This window comes from Scomber japonicus, chromosome 15 (assembly GCF_027409825.1).
Source record: "Scomber japonicus isolate fScoJap1 chromosome 15, fScoJap1.pri, whole genome shotgun sequence".
NCBI classification, from domain to species: domain Eukaryota; kingdom Metazoa; phylum Chordata; class Actinopteri; order Scombriformes; family Scombridae; genus Scomber; species Scomber japonicus.
In genome coordinates, this window is record NC_070592.1 from 17,163,917 (window position 1) to 17,182,610 (window position 18,694).

The 18,694-nt window shown below is 40.3% G+C and overlaps 1 protein-coding gene across 1 annotated transcript; it reads right to left on the bottom strand.

The window, feature by feature from the left end:
• Positions 1-3,875: 3,875 nt before the first annotated feature.
• LOC128374413 (zinc finger protein 385D-like) lies at positions 3,876-16,256 on the bottom strand. The gene is made up of 9 exons (XM_053334673.1): positions 16,247-16,256; positions 13,500-13,615; positions 11,028-11,030; positions 8,674-8,781; positions 7,685-7,853; positions 6,365-6,613; positions 6,110-6,291; positions 4,512-4,613; positions 3,876-4,118 (listed from the first exon to the last, which is right to left on the bottom strand). Exons 1-9 carry the CDS (start codon positions 16,254-16,256, stop codon positions 3,876-3,878), a joined length of 1,182 nt encoding a protein of 393 aa, XP_053190648.1.
• Between the last annotated feature and the right edge of the window lie 2,438 nt (positions 16,257-18,694).

Genomic DNA, 18,694 nt, shown 5'->3' on the forward strand with positions numbered 1-18,694 from the left:
TAAGATGTGTGGAAAGTCAATGTCTGACTGCATTTGAGGAGCAATCCTTTACGATCACTTCCTTTTGAACCGAGACAACAGCAGCACTGAGCCACAGACACACAATTGACTCTCTGTGGGATGCAGCTTGATCATTATGCCTTACAGCCTGCTCTTGAACACCCTGCTGAGCCATTTACCTCATAGCCCACCTTCCCTCCATTTACTGATCTGTTGCTCCATGGCATAGCGCTGCATTGTCTCCACAGGACCGGAAAGCCTGGCATGGACTAAACAAATGCTGTTTGTCCTGCAGACTGCAATTTTTTACAGTCATATGGGAATATCAATATTACATCTGTACAACTGTGCAACTGGTTAGCTTAGTTTAGCATACAGAATGGAAACAGGTAGCCTGATTCTGTCTAAGGGCTACAAAGTCTGTCTACCAGCAACTCTAAAGCTCACTGTACAATTCCTTTAATCTATTCCCCACTAATTACTTCCCCTGTCTGAGATGTAGTAATGGTACTCCACCCAATATATTTCAGTTGACTACATGATACAGTTTATAGCTTCAAGATTCCCCTTAGTTTTTATTTTTATTTGACAGCACTTATTTGAATGCAGACTTTGCAAAGTACTTTGTAAACTTTTCCAGTTGGGTTTCATAAAATCCTTTTTCCATCCCTAATTTCTGTTGGTTATAGTGTTATTGTACTTACCCATGACCACCTTTGTTTTATTATTTGAAATCAATGAAATACAGCAATGTGTAGAAGTCAAGATGCTGCATTCTCATGCCAAGAGCTTATTACGTGAACAGCAAGCAAAACTGCCCTTGCATGGCATGCACAGCTTAGCTTTGTACCTTTGTACTCTCTCCAGGTAGTAGAAAATAAAAAATTCCCTAGATGTCAGGCTTTTGTAATGCTGACATATGTTTGTGTGTGCATGTACGTGTGCATGAACAGAGAGTAGCCATGAATGTATCGTGAGATAACTAAAAGACAGAAAGATGACAAATAGTAGGAGACAAAATGCAATGAAGGCTGGAGAGGGAAGGAGCCAGGGAGTTATGGGGCCAGAGGAGGTCTGAATTCTGACAGCCTGTGGAGAATTGAGCATCCCACACACAGATGTTCACAATCATCACCCCAGACGATTAATAATAATAAATAGACGAGTGCACTCAGTATAGCGCAGATATCTGCCAGGTATGTCTGGGGGCATGTGCAGTCTCAGTTTTCTTTAAGATGCATAGAATAGTATAATGATATTGTAACTGAGAGTCCTACTGGGTTCACCTAACTGTATAGTTATGTTTACCTTACTTAATAAGGTAAACATAAATGTGGAGATTTGTCAAAATTTCTCAATATAAAAACTATTTATTTTTTTAACATTTTGTTGTAACCACACAAAATAAAACCACTCCTAAACAAAGAAGATGTGAATCTCAAATGTCCCTCTCAGCTCCCATACAGTCAAGATGGCAAAGAAGCTAACTGAAAGAGAGGAGTCCATCTGCAGTATGTCAGACCTACATGACACCCTAAGCCTAACCCACTTTGCTACACAACACACGCCACTGATGTAGTCACCACGATACACACCCTTGATCCTAACCATAACCATCTCACTGCTCATGCCTGAACCTAACCAACTGGGTGTGTCGTGTAGATACTGCAAGAACAGTGAATTCAGTGGATCATTACATATCGGGCATCATATTACTCTGCAGATGCTCTGGTTCAAGATGAGACTGCACTTTTCTTTGGCTGCCACTTTTTTAAACCACAACAGAGGTCAATATGTGCCCTGCAACAGACTTATTTTAACGTAGCGGATTGCTGGATGTGCCTTTTGATGCAGTTGTAGATCATTAGCGGCCCCTACGCCTGCCAGAGTCAGCAGTCAATAGCGGTATACAACACATTATAAAATAGGTTTTATAATGTGACCACAAGAGGTCCTTAAGCATACAGTAATAAATGTGCTAAAAAATATTAGGCTGATGGGTCCAGTAGTATGCAAGATTAACTGTGGATAGATACACACACAGACACTCACAACCAACCCGCTGCTTTGACAACAGGGGAAATCAGAAGACTGTGATTGGATAATATTTCTCTGAGTTGGCATGTAGAATTATTTACTTTGGAGTGGCTGCATGAGTTGAATTGAGCATCCAACACACAGATGTTCGCCTCACCATCATCACCCCAGACAATTAATAATAGTAATAATAATGACTGCTGCCATGACAACAAGAGAAATCAGGAGGCCAGGATTGATTGGATGATAATTCTTTGAATTGGCCTCTACAACTATTTGCTTTGGAGACGCTGCAGGAGTCACAAGCAAAAATATCTGACTAATTAATCCAGTTAAGTGTCAGATGGCTAATGAAAGATCAAATGAAGAAGATAATCTGAGAGGTCGTGGAAAGTTGAAAAGAAGTCATCACACAGCCTCTGGCCAATTTTCAACCTCTGAGGGAAACAGTGTCACAACATTTAGAAATTAAAATAGTTTACAGTTGTTTCATTTGCCAACCTCATAAAAAGGGTTTGTTTTGTGAAAATATTAAATCCTGTGGTGTAAAATATCTGATGCATAAAACTGCCCTGATGCATCTTGAATCAGTGACTGCACTGTACTGTCACAGCAGTACACACTAACTACATACCTATAGGCTTCTAAAATAACTTCCCTTAAAACATAAGCTTACTAAAAGTGAGTTACACATTGCATGAGGCTGCAGTGCAGTAAACCTCATCAAAAAGACAATAAAGTCAGACAGAACATTCTTGCTTTGATTTATCTCTCAGGATGAAGCTGGAGGGGCTACACGTGGGGGCAAAGGTTTATCTGTACTCTTAAGTTATAAATAGTTGGACAAAACTCATCAGTCTTCTGAGGCCAAATAAATCTGTGGATGTGTCTGTTTCAATAATAATTTATTAAATACCTGAATACAGGCCAAGTAAAAGATTTTTTTCGTGCTGCCTAGTAGCAGGGGAGGATGAAATGGGTTTAGGCCAGAGTCAGAACACAGAGAGTTATGGGTTTGGGAGGAGGCGATGCCTGACTGTGTCTTGAAATTTTGTACATATCTGGCAGCATCTGGGAGCACGTAAGCATGGAGCTGAAAAGCTGCTATTTGTTCCTGCAAATGCATTTTATTTAATAAATCTGTTGGAACAAAGATCCTGCTGACAATCTGATAAATGACGCTGAAATGATATTGCACTCATTTTACAAATAAAATGCACATTTTGGATCATTAAATTTATGTTTGGAGTAATTTTCACCAATGACCATGGCCTGTAAGTATGCAGTCATATTCAGAAATGTAATCAATACTTTTCTGGAATCAAATATGAGTATCCACAGCTATTGTTTATTGGAAAATAATAAACATCTTGAGTCAAGCATGCTCTGGTTGACATTCATACTTATATGCATATCTGCACACATAAACACACACAGTTATAATCATCATGGAAGCACAGCACAACATTCTGCATCTTTCTCTGAATCAAACTACAGTCATTCTTCAGAGGGACTTTCTTGAATGTTATACAGATTATTACCATTTATAAAACTTAATGGAATGGAGCTGTAAAAAGTTGTACCTCTGTGATGGCTATATCTGAGCATGCACCTGCACACACACACTCTCACATATCAGAAAATACTTTTACTCATTTGATGCTTTGGACTTCCTCCACTCCAATCCAACTGATACTTTATGGATTTGGCCATAGTCTTCAGTCCTGGTCCCTGACACCCGAAGTATCTGCTGGCATATGGAGTACAGTCAGCACTGTCTTATATCACATCTTGTTCAGGCCTCAGTTCTACTTTTACTGATTGAGACACAGACTGGGTCAGTAGGGGGGAAACAGAACCGGCGTGTGTGTTGAACAGATGGGCCCGGGAGCCGGATGCAGCAGGGTCTGGGGGAGGGGCTGACTCTGAAACAGGGCGGGGCTTGAGTTTGAGGCAGGCCGTAGAGAGAAAGGGGGCAGCGTTGCCAGGGCAGCAGCGGCGACAACAGAAAGCTGACGCTGTAGGACAGACGAGGCCAAAGGTTTGGTCAGGTCTTGGCTCTTTTGTAGAGCCAGACGAATCTGCGAAAGAGACAGAAAAACTGCTATCAAGGGGTTTTTTCTTTTTCTCTGAAAAGGAAGTTGGGCAGTTTAAGTAGGAAACCAGAGAAGAAGACAGGAGATAATATCTTAGTAGGTACTCAGCACACTGAAGTACAAACTTTCCAAGCTACTGCCAAACAAATTAGTAAAGACTCTACTCTCATTTCTAACATAATCTGCCTTTTTAGTCCATCTCCTAATGTCCTAAAAGTAAAACATACAGAATTTAGCATTCTTCAGCCTATGTCTGATGATTTGTTACATTTTCGGTAATGAAGGGTGCTTCCTGGAGAAGGCTCTTGAGAATCAACTCATGTACACAAACACAATGACGACAGATGAAAGTAAATCAAGCAACAGCAAAGTACTCACTGCCTGGAAACTCTGGTGACGCTGGGTGGGAGTGTAAGGGCTGAATTTAGGCTTGGCTGGTTTACCTGCTGCTCTGTCCTTGTGTCTCCTACTGCTGATGTGCTGGAGTGGTGGAGAGAGACAGAAGGATAAACACACACAAAACGTAAACCCAGACAGACAGCAGCATAATGACTGAGCAGATGAAGACACAACGTGGCATTTGTTTGGAAATCTGAATAATCGGAGAAGAGGAAATTAAAAGGAGCCTAATCACAGTTCCTATTTTAACTATTCATGCATAATGTTGATATTTTGTTGGCTCTGGTTTGGAGAATCAAAATATTCATGAGGGGCGGGTTTGAAAATCTTTTTGATTTGACTGACAAGCACAAACAGATGGCTACAGCCAGCACAGCACACAATCACTACTGAACTGCTAAATATGCATGAGCACCTGGCCAAAGTTAACTTTTAGGCAGTCAGCTATAAGCACCAACAATTTGCAGTCGTATCACGAACAGAGATGAAAACAGGCAACGCTTTGTAGCTTTGCGCTCATTATCTTGAGGGATCTGGGATTTTAACTCACCTGGAGCGACAGGTGTGAGGTGTTCACACTGTGATTTGGGATAAAGTATGCATGGTGCTGTCTGTAATGCATGATGGATAAAGTGATGATGACTCTCCTGATGCCTCTGACCAGCTTGACTGTGAGAGTGGCAAATCTGTGTGACAGCTAACCTTTTCATAGTTTTCGATGCATAAGAGGCGTGTGATAAGGATTTTTCAAGTGTTACCCCCCCAGTTTTCACCCTTCTTGGGCAACGCTGCTGCAGCTATAGCTATGTTATTTATTTTGTTATGATTAATGCATACAAGCGCCCAGCTCTCTTGAACTTGTAAGACCATTACAGAGAAGCATTTATAAGAAAAGAACATAAGATTTTCTGTTCCAAGCTCTACAAATAGAGTCTGCCATTAACAAGGTTCCCTGTCAAACAATGGAAACTAAGGATGTTTTACTGAAGTGTAACCATTAAATAATGTGTAATAAAATGAAAAAAATGATCTTCAATCTCACTTAAATCTCACCTAGCTAATGGTACCTTAACATAACTCTGTACACAGAGGTAGAGGTTAAAGCATAAGGCACAGGCAGTCTCTCATGAGAGTGTTTGTTATTTAGGTGTGTACCAAACATCTACACACCATCTTTCCTAATACATAGGGAACAATTTTTGCTGAGCTCAACAATTATTACACTGTAACCTGTTTCGAAAAATGAAATATAAATGAAACACACACAAAGATTTCACCTCACAAACCCAGGGATGTCCATGCAAAATGTTCAAGATCTTCACACTGAGCAGACATACATACATACATACATACATACATACATACATACATACATGTACATAATTCTGTTTCCAGGCCAGTTTGAAGGTTCCCATCCCATATCACTACTGATGGCCAACATGGCTTTAAACTTTAAACTCCCAAAAACAGTAATAGACTGTTACAACTGTGGCCTGTGAAATGTGTCACTGTGTTAATAAGTATTACAACTAATCTGTCTGAGCTTTGTTTTTGACAAGACATTTACAGAAACTAACCTGTTTGAGTTGAGTCTCAGAGTTGACATGCACATCACAGATCTCACAGTGGAAAGTTTTGTTCTGGAGTCCAGTTGACAACTCAGACGGCGCAGCCAACTTGGCCTTGACTCCCGTTCTCGGAAAGGACTTGATGGCTCCATAACCATTTCTTGCCTCCAGCATTGTCTTGTGTTTAGTGCCTGAGCAGAAATAAAATCATATAAACAGAGTATCGAACACAGTACAAACCCTTAGAACTTCCACGTTCCTTACCACTGTTGTGAGCTTGGAGCTGGGAGGCGGAGTTGACAGCCACTTTGCAGAGGGAGCAGTAGAGAAGGCGTATAGCTTTCTGTTCTTCCGTCTCCTCTGGAACCACCTCCACATCTCCGTCTCCTTGTGTTTCCTTCTCTGTCACACTCGAGCAGGGCGACAGGGAGGGGTCAGACAGCATTTTCACAGTTTCATTGGGGCCGCTGCTCAATGGTGCCGCCTCTGAGGTAGGGATTGGGGCTGAGTGCTCTGAAAGAGTAAAAGTATTACAGAAAGCAAGTCTGTATCTGCATAACAGTGAGATGGATGCAGGGTGCGACAACATAGAGACAAACTGAAACGTTTTCCACTTCTATGAAATGCCTGAATTCTAAAAATCTGTCAATTTCAATACTTGCTCAGAGACAAAAACTCACCAGGCTACAGGTGATTGTGAGCTCTAGCAACGTCTTTAATCGCACTAATAATCAATGATTTCATCAAGGATCTGCCTCCCAGCACTTACATGAACAATTTTATATAGAGATGATTTGGCTCCATTATCTTCCATGAGACTGACTTCTAGAGTTTCCCTAGAGGAGGGTGTGCTGATTTAAGGATTCAGACTTTGCTGATAACAATGATTAGCTCTGCCTTGCTAAGTAGGCGTCTGTTTGTTACCATTCTTCCCCAGATTCCCCACTCTTAGATGCACGTTGAGGCTGTTTACTGAAGTAATCTTCAGAGAGCACTCCTCATCCACTTACCTGAAACTAACTCAGAACTGAAAATGAACACTCATTCTTTTTCCCTTACAAAAACACATATCGACTGTGTCAAGTACAATTCTCCAATCCCTTTGCCCTTTAGCTTGCAGCAAAATGTATTATTTTCATTCCTTAACACCTACACACATGCAGGGGTAGCAAATCAGGACCAGCACAAACATATATATGCTAACAGGTTGGAAAGCAGTTGACAAATGCGTTGACACACCACCACACTTATACACATGTACTGTATATGCATGCACACACACTCTACGGTTACTCACAGATCATATTCAAAGCATTTTCCACATGTTTTTGATTTCAGGAGGCCATTGAATGAGGTCAGTAAATGTAGACATAAAGAAGGAGCAGAGAATAATGCTCAACCTTTAATCTCTTTACTGTGAAAGCCAAAGCAGCAGGAGCTTTATTACATCAAAGAGTTAAAGTCGTGACTGGGAAAAGAAGGTTTCAGCCGCACATTGCTATATCTATTGCTGTCATATATTGGATATCTGCACATGTACACACACATACACTGGGAAGCATGCGTGCCTGCAGAGACACACACCTCCTGATGTTGTGTCAGAGCTGGAGGGCTGTGAGCAGGGTGATGAGAGGATATGCGATGTGGTTTCCTTGGTGACCGGTTCAGAGGTCCTGATCTTAGAATCTGGAGCGTCCAGAGATTTCAGCCTTTTTGCATGTTTGGTGCCACTATAATGCGAAGAAGCCTGCGCCTATATGCAAAACAGCAGACAACAAGATATAAACTAACTGAATAGAATTATTTAATTATGTAAACCCATTTTTCAAAATTATTTTAAGCCACAATGCATTAATTGAATGTGATTGACACTGTAGTTTTAGAGCTTGCTATCACTAATGAATAAATGTAAAAAATCTTCAAAATCAAAATGTTCAATAGTCTTGATGTAAAAGGCGTTATCTTTCAGTATTGGAGTAAATTTGAATACCTTTTGCTTATTTTACATTTACATCAGATGGGCTTACAAAATACCTAACATCTCATTAAAATTAGATTAGGTTTTTCATTTCATTTAGATTAGGTCAAACTTCTAAAATCATTATGTTAAAAAAAATAAATAAATAAATAAAAAAATAGTTTCTTTCCCCTCTGAATCTAAATATCTAAATGATCAGAATCACTGTGTTACTGCAGTGCATTTAATTACCGAGACTTTTTTTAATTGCTTATTTTTCTCTATATGCTGTTTTTAAATATTCTTTGTTTTCTATGTACTTTCTGATACATTTGTTATGATGATACATGGCTATTAATTCTAGTTCTTTCCTATGAATAGTTTTACGATAACCACAATGAAAAAAATGCATGCTCTCCAAAGGTCAAACAGGTGTGCACATTTCATCAAATTATTAAATGTGGTAGCTCTTAATCATTTAGAACCAGTAAAACAGACAAATACATGGGCAGGTCTACCCAGCTGTTCAACTGCCATGCGAGGGTGTGTGTGAGAAATTAAAACGCCCTCAATGAAAAACAATACAGAGTAAGAGTTCCCACAAGACACCACCCACCTCAGAGTTGAACCTCAGTCGGCAAACTCCGCAGGAACTAGGCTTCCTCTTCAGCGGTGAGGTTAGCCTGAAGACTGGGCCAATCAGAGCTTTATGGACATGATCCATCTGCAACAAAGGAGAAGCATAACAGTAAAAGGTCATGACTGGTTTAGGCCTGTGAAAGACTGAGTGGGTAGTGAAAGTGATCACCTGAGGTGTAAATGACAAGGTTACTGAACACTAGACGTTCCTTTCAGGGAGACACAGATTTATAATGTCTCAGGTCAAAGGTGAGGTTAGGGGAGTACTTAAGTCTGGCACCCAGTCATGCATGAACATAGTACACACAGCTGCTGCATCAAATATGACACATACACATGTTCACATACACACAGCAACATCTACTATCATTTGCTGAAGACACACAAATATGTAAACATACCCTGTGCTCCAAACCTAACCCCAATCAGTGTGAAGTAATACTCCACCCAAAATGTATCTTTAGATTGTGAATCACTCAACTCCTGCAGGCTTTGAAAGACCTGAATTTTGCTTCATCATGCAGAAGCTGTGGTCAGAATAACTTTGACTTGAGCTTTCAGTGAATCAATTTATGCTAATCAGACAAAAGTATTAAAATGTTAATAAAAACTAGTCCAACCACTGCTGCAACGTATTCCACTTCTTCTCTGTCCATCATTATGATCAGTGTGTTCTAAGTTCTTGTTTTTTTAACTAAATATAGCTTAAAAGAAACAGCTTTCACTACAATTCTTTGTCAAGAAAACAAGCATTGATGTAAGACTTCTTAGAGATTCCTACTCTTCTGTAAGAAAAACTCAATACCTTCTCACTCATTGAAAATCCTGATGTACTTTTTAAATCAAAAGCAGCATAGCTATATAGTCAAATATAGATGCTGATGGACAGCTAAAACGTAGATTATGCAGTATAAGTGGTTTGAAAAGCACCTAACAATTGTCAGATACTTTTTTCCTGCATATCTGAATCCATTGTGATCACCATGAAGCCAGGTTCACTACAGCCTCTGTTTGCTCTTCATTATGGACACCCTCCAAACATTTTACAGCCACCACCTTTCATTTCTACAGGAGGTGAACATTTCCTCACCCAGTCCTGTTCCAAGAAAACCGACCCTGAGGATGATCTTTCCATTCAAACAGTTAGAAATGAAGACAATTATGCACTTAATCATTCAGAGATAACAAGTGTAATTTCCAAACTATGTGTTGTGTTGTTTGTGTTACCCCCAACATAAACAACTAACTAAAGATAAAATTATGGACCTCTCCTCCCCTGAGCTACGTTTCTTTATGAGTGGAAACATAGGTAGTAAACGTACCCATGTCTTTGCATATGTGTGCGTGTGCAATAACTATACTGACCACACAGCACTCTGCACCTCTGGACAATACCTACTGGAAGGTTTAATGAGCACATATACTCAGTGCAATAAAACCCAACCGGCCTTTGTGGAGCAAAACAAACCTATTACCTGTGATGAAATGTAGAGAGCCATATAACCAGCCACAACTAGGGAGACTTTATGGAAATCTGTCTGGAGGTGACGTAGAAATTTATGTCTTGTTGTGGGTCAGCCAACTAGTTCTGCAAGCCCTGGGAACATATATAGCACTGCCCTGGATATTAAGCTTGTTTCTTTAGTGCCAAAGATGAATTCCTTGCTCTTCAAATGTCAAAAATGCAACAGAATCCGTGTGTGCGTGCCTGTGTGCGCGTGTGTTCTCACTCATTTCCTTTGATCATCACTCGAGGCAGCTGCACTGGAATGCATCTCTGCAGTCATTGGCATCTTATCTCTGCTGTTTCCCTGCAGCTGTTTGTGCATGTAAAACTCAAGCAAACACATATAAATAAATACAGCTCTTTTGTGTATCATGTGTAAACTAGAAAATCATGATATAATAAAAAATTAAGAAATGTCAAGTCAATTTCCATGACATGGAAAAATATGGATGGGCATTTTAAAGTTAAACATTTATGAGGATGTGAGAATACTAGTATGTTTAGCTGAATGAGACAGAACATTTTAATATGAATAAAAGCTTCCCTTCCTCCCTCCTTCCCTCAGCCTGAGGCTTCTGTATCACCATCTGACCTTCCATCACACATTCCTCACTTCACCCCTCCATCTGCTCCCCTCTGAACTCTCTGCCTCTCCCGTCTTTGCCGTCTGATCAAAGTCACCTTCCTGCCTCCCCCTGGACTCACTCTCTTTACCCTTCAATCCCACTCCACTCACTGGGATGGATGAGCACCTGTGGCAAAGTCAGTTTGCCCTTACTGTTACTTTCTTGCTCCTACAGTATACATAGTTTACACAACATCACCTGCTGAAACATGGCCTCTCTTCTTATTCTGACATCAAAAGTAATAAAAAACTGTAACAGGGAATTCAGTAGGTGATGCTATAAATTAATAACGACATGACATCCACCTCAGAGAATCAATTATAATCAGTATATTTCTCTAGAAACCTCCTCACACAGGGGTGGTGGCGTGTCAGACATACTGAGCCCCAGGGAATGAGTTATGGCTCAAACATATGGCCAAGTGAAGTAAAGCAGACTTTTACCTGGAGCACAGTCAAGAGCCTCAGCATTTATAATGATGAATGTTCCTGGATTTACACTGTGTACCAGTGCAACAGCTATGTGTGAGCACATGACGTCAAGCATCCCAAAAAGAAGGTAGGGTTATGATGAATGGGCTGCTGCTTTTTGGTTCTTTGTCATTTAAATGAGTATTTGCTTGGAAACAATAGCACATTTTTGTTCCCGTAAAAACACTGTCAAACTACGAGCCAAACTAACCGGTGAAGTCCCAGTGTGAAGTGCTGGATCCCTGGCTTACGACAAACATCCACACACACACACACATATGCATGCAAGCCTGTAACCACGACAACCAACATGTGGGCACCAAACAAATTTCCGGGCAGCACTTTACAGAGGCATTTGCCAACACACGTACCATCTACGTTCACAAGAGAATGCAGGCTTATACACACACCGAAAAAGAAAAACCCACGCACATAAAATAAAACAACACACACACTCCAGGAGAAAACGCAGCCAGTTCAGCTGTGAGCCCACTTACTTAACACCCACAGGTTCAAATCAGAGGAGGGAAAAGAGTCCCTCTACACTACGGTGCACCTTCCAGTTTGCAGACAATATGTACTTGAGATAGTGGTTCATTATATTCTATTCCATAAAGTTTCCTTTGAACTACATTTGAAGCAATCTCAAAATCAACCAAGTGTCAAGTATTAAATACACACACAATCAAAATATTTGGCAGTAGGAGCTTTTGTTCTTCTTCCCACTTCATCAAGTAGAATAAGAGTTAAAAGCCTGACAGCTCTAAAAAAATATTCCTGCAATGGGAGAAATAAAATAAAGTGAAAGAAAGGAGAGAGGGGGCAGTTATAAACAGGAAGGTGAGATTGTGTGAGATTTTTTTTTTTTCAACCTGTGCTACGTTATGACTAAGACAGCTTTTCTGACTTGAGCGGGAAGGTCAACCACTAAGAGGAAGTGCTAACAATTTTATCAAAATTGGTAATATTTTTATGTTGATTGTTAGCAGTAAAGGAGGGTAAGGGTCAGTGGAGAAGTAATGGAGTGAATGAAAGATGAAGTGCACGGGCAGGTGAATGATGGGGGAGAATGACAGAAGGAGATTAAGGGGAAAACACAGACAAAGAGAGAGCTGAAGTGAAGAGGGCGATGGAGCAAGAGCAACGTGAAAAAGTAGAAGGGATGGATGAGAACAGTGGAGAGAGGAGAGTGGGTTGAAATGGAGAGGGAGGAGGCTGAGACCTTGACGGATGTCTGATTTCTTCTCAGGTGGCAGAATGACTTTTTGACAAAGATAAAGAGTGTACACACACACACACCTCACATACAGAAAAAAAGACTGCTGACACATAGGCCTACACACACACACACACACACACACACACACACACACACACACACACACACACACACACACACACACAATCCTCTCTTTCTTATAAACCTTCAATTTGTCCTCTCTGTATCTCTCCCCTAAACATCTAGGAGCACATTGTGATTTAAGGATGAGACAAAAGTAAAGAGAAGGGAGGAACAAAGAAAAATTGGCAATTTTGCTTCAGAGTGGGCCAGACACAGTGATGGGCTCATAAGTGGCTCTCAGCCTCTTACTTCATCTCAAGTTTGGGTGTTGTGCTGGGTTTGGTATTAGCAAAAGTGCAGGACAAAAACACACATCATCATGTTTTCTTGGCTCTAAATGTACACGCAAAAGAAGACACTTCTAGCACTGAGTTCAACAGTTTTGTCTATGAATAGGCTACATCTCAGCTTTGAAGTCTAGTGCATTACGTTCTGTGTACTACACAGATACAAGCCCAAAACATTTATTCAGTATAACAGCCAGTATATTAAGACATATAGCACAAAGACATCAGCCAGCCCTGCCTGACACATCAACTCTCCTCAGGGCTTCGACTCGCCCAGCTTTAGCTCTCTCCATCTTCACCCCTCACAAACAGGGACAGACTGCTCTAAGAAAAGGCCTGCGTGAGGAATATCAAGGTATCAGCTCCACTCCACCAAGCTGTGTAGAAATGTCACAGCTCTCTGTATCAGAGGCAATATATTTGGAAAGGTGTAGGCAGCACAAGCACACACCTGTGTATTAGAAAAAAGTGTTACACATGAACGATTGTGGTTAGTGATAAAAAAGGCAGGAGAGTACAGTAGGTGTGATGTCGTGTTACTATGACAACTACGATGACTGACAGTACTCACGTCAGTGAATCCAGGCAGCAGGTGGAAGGGTAGGAGGGGTTTCGGGTCTGGGGAAGGCTGAGTCCTGCCCAGCGTAGGACGAGCCAGTGGTGGCAGAACACTATGACACACATTACCTAGGAGACAGCACGGCAGGGAGGAGACAGGTAGAGAGATAAACATATGGAGGAATGACTCAATAGATATGATGTGAGCTCTTTTATAAGCATTGATGCTGATAAAATCTAAGAGGTCAAATCAGCAAAACATATTGTATTGTCTAGTAGACATATTAAACAAATAATCACTGAAAAAAAAATTATATAAATTGAGTTATTTGAGTTTCACTCATCTGTAGTGATTGAAATCTACTCTGACAATGACATAAAAACTTGTACTGTGTATATATTTTTTCTTAATTCAAGTTTAATATATGCATGCATGTTTTTTTGTTTCATGTGTTTTTATTTATAGTAACTTACACTTAAGAAAATCCCATTGAAGTTTACTGTTTCAGTGTAATGATGTAATTTTATATAATAAAGTTTATTAAGATATAAAATATGTCTCCATTACATATCTTTGTCACAAGTTTGAGAACCACATGTGAGGGATCATTGCAAAAAGTGTGTGTTTACATATAGTCTGTATATAAGATTATTGACTGATATATCAATATCGTAATGTATCTACTCTGAGATTTTATGTACAATACATATGGACATCATAAAATATGATGTAGTCTGATTGTATACCACATTATACAAAGTAGCTACAATTACCTCCACTTTGACCAGCGACATTAAAATGTTACTTATACATTAATGTATCAATAACAGTATAATGTATATAATATCCACAATCTGTACTTTAACCTTTAATACTATTTGCTCACAATCCTGCTGTAATTTTACTATTTTTCTTCCACCACTGATATATGTGTATAATTATGCTGTGTATAAATGTATTGGTCCTTCCAACATCTTTCTAAAATTTCAAAGCAGAACTCATTATGGGTGTAACTAATGATTTGTTTCATATTAATTCAAATGATGATTATTCATTAATGCTGTCAATAAAACCGTAAAAAATGCACATTATATTGTCTAGACTCTAGAGCCTCATGTGATGATGTGAAATCTCAATTAAGTCTGTTTTATCTGACCAGCAGTCCAAAACCGAAGTTAGAGGACTAAAAAGGTCACAAAACATTCACATTAGAGAAGCTGATGGCATTTTTTTTACCACCTTTGCCTTCAAAAATAACCAAAATAATGAATAGAATATTAAAATTGTTGTGTTAATGTTTATCTATTTATTAACTGATTAACTGGTGTGAAGTATTTCAGCTGTTGAACTCATAATGAGCGTCTAAATCAGTTTGAACATGAAGATGATTACTTATATATAATAATATGAAAAGCTTGTCATATTTGACATGCTGTTAAATATGAGCTCTCTTAAAATAGGACCCTCAGACAGTGTATCTGACCAAATGGGCTTTTACATACACAGGCACACACACAGGGGAGACACTGAAGGGTAATGAAATACTCTACACAGATGCCACACACACACACACACACACACACACACACACACACACACACACGCAATGGCCCACAGCATAGAACTCCTTATTATATTAAAATTCAATTTATAAACTTGCATGCAAAACATGTTATCACAAACCCATACGAACATGTACACACTTGCCACCTGATACACAAACACACACACAAACACACACACAAACACACACAAACACACATAGTTCGGGTTTAATGAGGCTATTATTAAGCTGTATGTCTGATAAACGCCTAGTTAGTATTGTTGAGTCCTGATTACAGAGGCTTGTTCTCTAGTTTGCATATACTGTGAGCTTGATTACAGTTTGATTAAGGACCAACCCGCATATGTAATCATCAGCATCATAATCAAAAATCACAACACACCCATCCGCTCTGCTGTTAGTCTGATTGCCTTTAACAAGCATAAGCCAAGTGTGTGTCTGTGTGTGTGTGTGTGTGTGTGTGTGTGTGTGTGTGTGTGTGTGTGTGTGTGTGTGTGTGTGTGTGTGTGTGAGTGCGCCATGTTCTGTTTGACCTGAGTGTTTGCATTTGTAATAAATGACTTGAAAGAATGAGATGAGAATGAGATAAGCTACAAGAAACCCGTGGAGAGACTGTGAAGTGCGCGCCCGCAAGCAAGCACGCACGCACGCGCGCGCGCGCGCACACACACACACACACACACACACACACTGAAAGAGTAACTTCTGTAATGATTATTAAAATGAGACTGGTTATCACTAATTGTGACTCCCATAACTTGCAAGCAATGTAATATAAAGCACGCAATAATAATGTTGGTTTTAGTTCAGTGTGTGCATAGCATATTTATATATGTGTATATATATGCATGTATATGAGAATTATAGTATATTCTTTCTTTTCTATCATTTGTAAGTTTTTATCCAATAATAATTATAAAGTGTCTCCCTTGTCGTTGAAGAATTCGCCCTGTGCACTATTTCATGAGGAAAACTGTCACAGAAAAAAGGCTAAAAACTAAAACAAATATATAGACAATAGAAATGCATTGGATTATCTGCACTACCGCTACCTCTTTCTCTTCTGCTGTGCAGGTGACTGACTTCACAAAGCTTACATCCATTTCAACATAGCAACAAGTGACTCCGCTGCGTTATGGTCAGCAAAAAACATTCTTAGTTATACGATTAAAAGCATATCGCGTCGTTTACGCACCGAAATACATGGCGACACCGACTGAAATCCGGTTGTTCAGTGTTTGATAGAAGTATCTCTCATCTCCATGTAGAGATTAGGTTCGTGTCTTCTCCTCTACAGTCTGTCTTTTCTCTCTCTCTCTCTCTCTCTCTCGTTCTCTCTCTCACGCGGTGCCGACGCTGCTCCTTCCCATCTGGATTCCCTCCTGCTATACCCGCCCCCACCTCTCCTCCTCCTCTTGCTCATCTCTTCTATTCGTGTTCAGGTCTGCCCAACGTATTGACAACATCTCTCAGAAATCTGTTTGTAATTCAGTAAATAGATGGAAATTACCTTAATGAGTGTACAGTGCCACCCTGGATTAGCGTAACCCTCAACATACACAGAGCTATAGAGGCACATTTGGGTTTGATTCAGTGTGTAACTCAATATAACACCGCAAAACAGAAACAAGAGGAGCCCCCATCTTTATCAAAGTAACTTGTTCAGCTTTCCAAGCTACCATTAAAAGCAAAGCTACATATTTGAAAGAATGAGGGGGGAATCCTTCCCCTCCAGGCTACAGTGTGAGTACTGTCTACACACTTCCCTCCCAGGTTGCTGCCTTTTGGAAGGAGCCCTGTGTTCCCCTACTTCTTAAATGGTTTCCCATCCTCGCTCCTTTCCTCTCGAGCCGATGGTATTTTTAGATGCATCTCTGAGCTTTCAACACACACACAGAGGAAACAACACAGGACACATGATGCACAGTCCAGCTAAAAACATCACAGGCTGTCATGCATACATGCACACATGCTTTTATGCAGGCTTATGCATATATGCATGTACTCACTTGCACTTAAAAGGACTCTAGTATGTTCATATCTGTGTCTCTGTCTTGCATCTCCACACACACACACACACACACACACACACACACACACACACACACACACACACACACACACACACACACACACACACACACACACCCGACTGGAGAGTTCTGATATATCTCTTGGCAGAATGACCTTGATTCAACTTTCATATCCTCAAGTCTGAGCGTGCTATCAACCCTCCTACCAACATGTTTTCCCACAATCCGAAACTGCAGGGCCATCAAATCAACAACTGTTGTCCTCAAAATGCACACACTGCCTCTGTGCTCACATGAGCTTGAACTATCAAATCTTGTAATTAAAGATGCGCATGAAAGGGGAACATATTTAATTGTACTCAGAAAGTGCTGCCGTCACTTCAAGGACCTACACAACAAAATAATAAAGTGAACTGAGAATAGCCTGGCACGCAGACAGGCTACACTCAAGGTCATTCAAGGAAATGACAATGTGTTGATCCAGTGGAAGAAAATGGTATATGAAGTGAATCTATAAGTATAATCATGGTATCTTTGTACCCAGGGTATCTCTTGGTTTAATCTGGACTGTACCTCTGTCCACGCGCTCCATAGAACAAAAGCTGAGCAGGAGAAAAATACACACATGGAAATATCTACTCATTCACTCAATTTAACGCCCCTTTTGTCACTCACAGGATTGCCAGACGTTTTGTGTTCCTGTGAGAAAGAGCAGAGCACTTTTAGGGGCTGGGTGGTATTATTGCCTTTTTTCCCCTCCCTTGAAGGAGCAGCTGAAAAGTTTTCTCTTACCACGGAGGAAAGCTTTGTCTCAAAGACACACATTTGGAAGCTGAGGGTTTTATATTCGAGTCTTAGCCAGGTGTCTTTCCTCCTGAGTGTGAGAGTTATGCCAAGGTCAGAAATCACATTTGAAACAGCCGTGTGAAACTTGGTTCTGATTGGTAAAATGTTGGGCCAACTGTTGGAAATTTCTGGGTCAGTGGATTTGTGGTCAGGGCAGCAACATGAAACCAGGGAAAAGTCATGCTGTTACTGTGGACAAAAGTATGTATTATGCAAAAGTAACTGAAGATATTATGTCACATGTGGCTGAAAAAGTTGCAAACATGATTCTGCTTCCTGATCTCCAGATGTCATCACTTGAGCACAAATGCAAACTCAGCAGAGAGATCATCAGTCACACATAAGATAATTTGTTAATGACAATCCTATTTTACACTGTTTCTGTCGGTCTGTCAGGTTTCAGCTGAAAGCAACACTCAAATAATAGTTCGATGCATCACTTTACACCTGCAGCTGTTTGGCATTTCGGACTCACAGACAAACACTGTGGCTGTCATGGCAACTGAAGTATGTAATATTATGTTAAGTGGACCGACGCTTAGGCTCTCGGCTCTGTTTGTCACTGGCAACCTCTTTAATTGCATGCCGGAAAGGAATCTTGTGACCCAAGCTAGGCCTTGAATACGGATAGCCAAGCACAACAGGCTCAGTTATGAAATTAAAGGCTTTCAAAGGAGTTAATTGACTGGACTACATGGGGGGCTGACACAGCTAAACACCAAAAATCCACACACAAACACACAGAGCTACTGAAACTGTTTTTT